Source organism: Acanthisitta chloris, unplaced genomic scaffold (genome assembly GCF_000695815.1).
Source record: "Acanthisitta chloris isolate BGI_N310 unplaced genomic scaffold, ASM69581v1 scaffold19619, whole genome shotgun sequence".
Taxonomy (NCBI): Eukaryota; Metazoa; Chordata; class Aves; order Passeriformes; family Acanthisittidae; genus Acanthisitta; species Acanthisitta chloris.
Window position 1 is genome coordinate 1 of NW_008693307.1, and position 237 is coordinate 237.

Genomic DNA, 237 nt, shown 5'->3' on the forward strand with positions numbered 1-237 from the left:
CCCAGGTGCCCCTCCCGCTCCCTCGTGCCCCCTGCCCACCGAGGAAGTTGAGCTTGGCCGAGAGGGAGAGGGCGTAGCCGTCGGGGACAAAGGTGTAGTCACCCTCATCCTCAGGCCGAACATCATCGATCACCAGCTTGTGGATCCTGGGGGGGCATGGGGGTCACACACACAGGGCAACCACGAACTTCACAGAGAGGCCTCCGAGACCCCCACAGGTACCTCCAGCACCCCCAT

General features: G+C 64.6%; 1 protein-coding gene across 1 annotated transcript in view; it reads right to left on the reverse strand.

Moving 5' to 3' along the window:
* Positions 1-39: 39 nt before the first annotated feature.
* Positions 40-237, reverse strand: part of LOC103810139 (myosin-binding protein C, fast-type-like) — a gene marked incomplete at both ends in the record, with an annotated part of 3,261 nt that continues 3,063 nt past the window's right edge. Inside the window, one exon of the mRNA XM_009083029.1 lies at positions 40-146. Coding sequence (XP_009081277.1) covers positions 40-146 — 107 coding nt within the window. The remainder of the gene's footprint in view (positions 147-237) is intronic.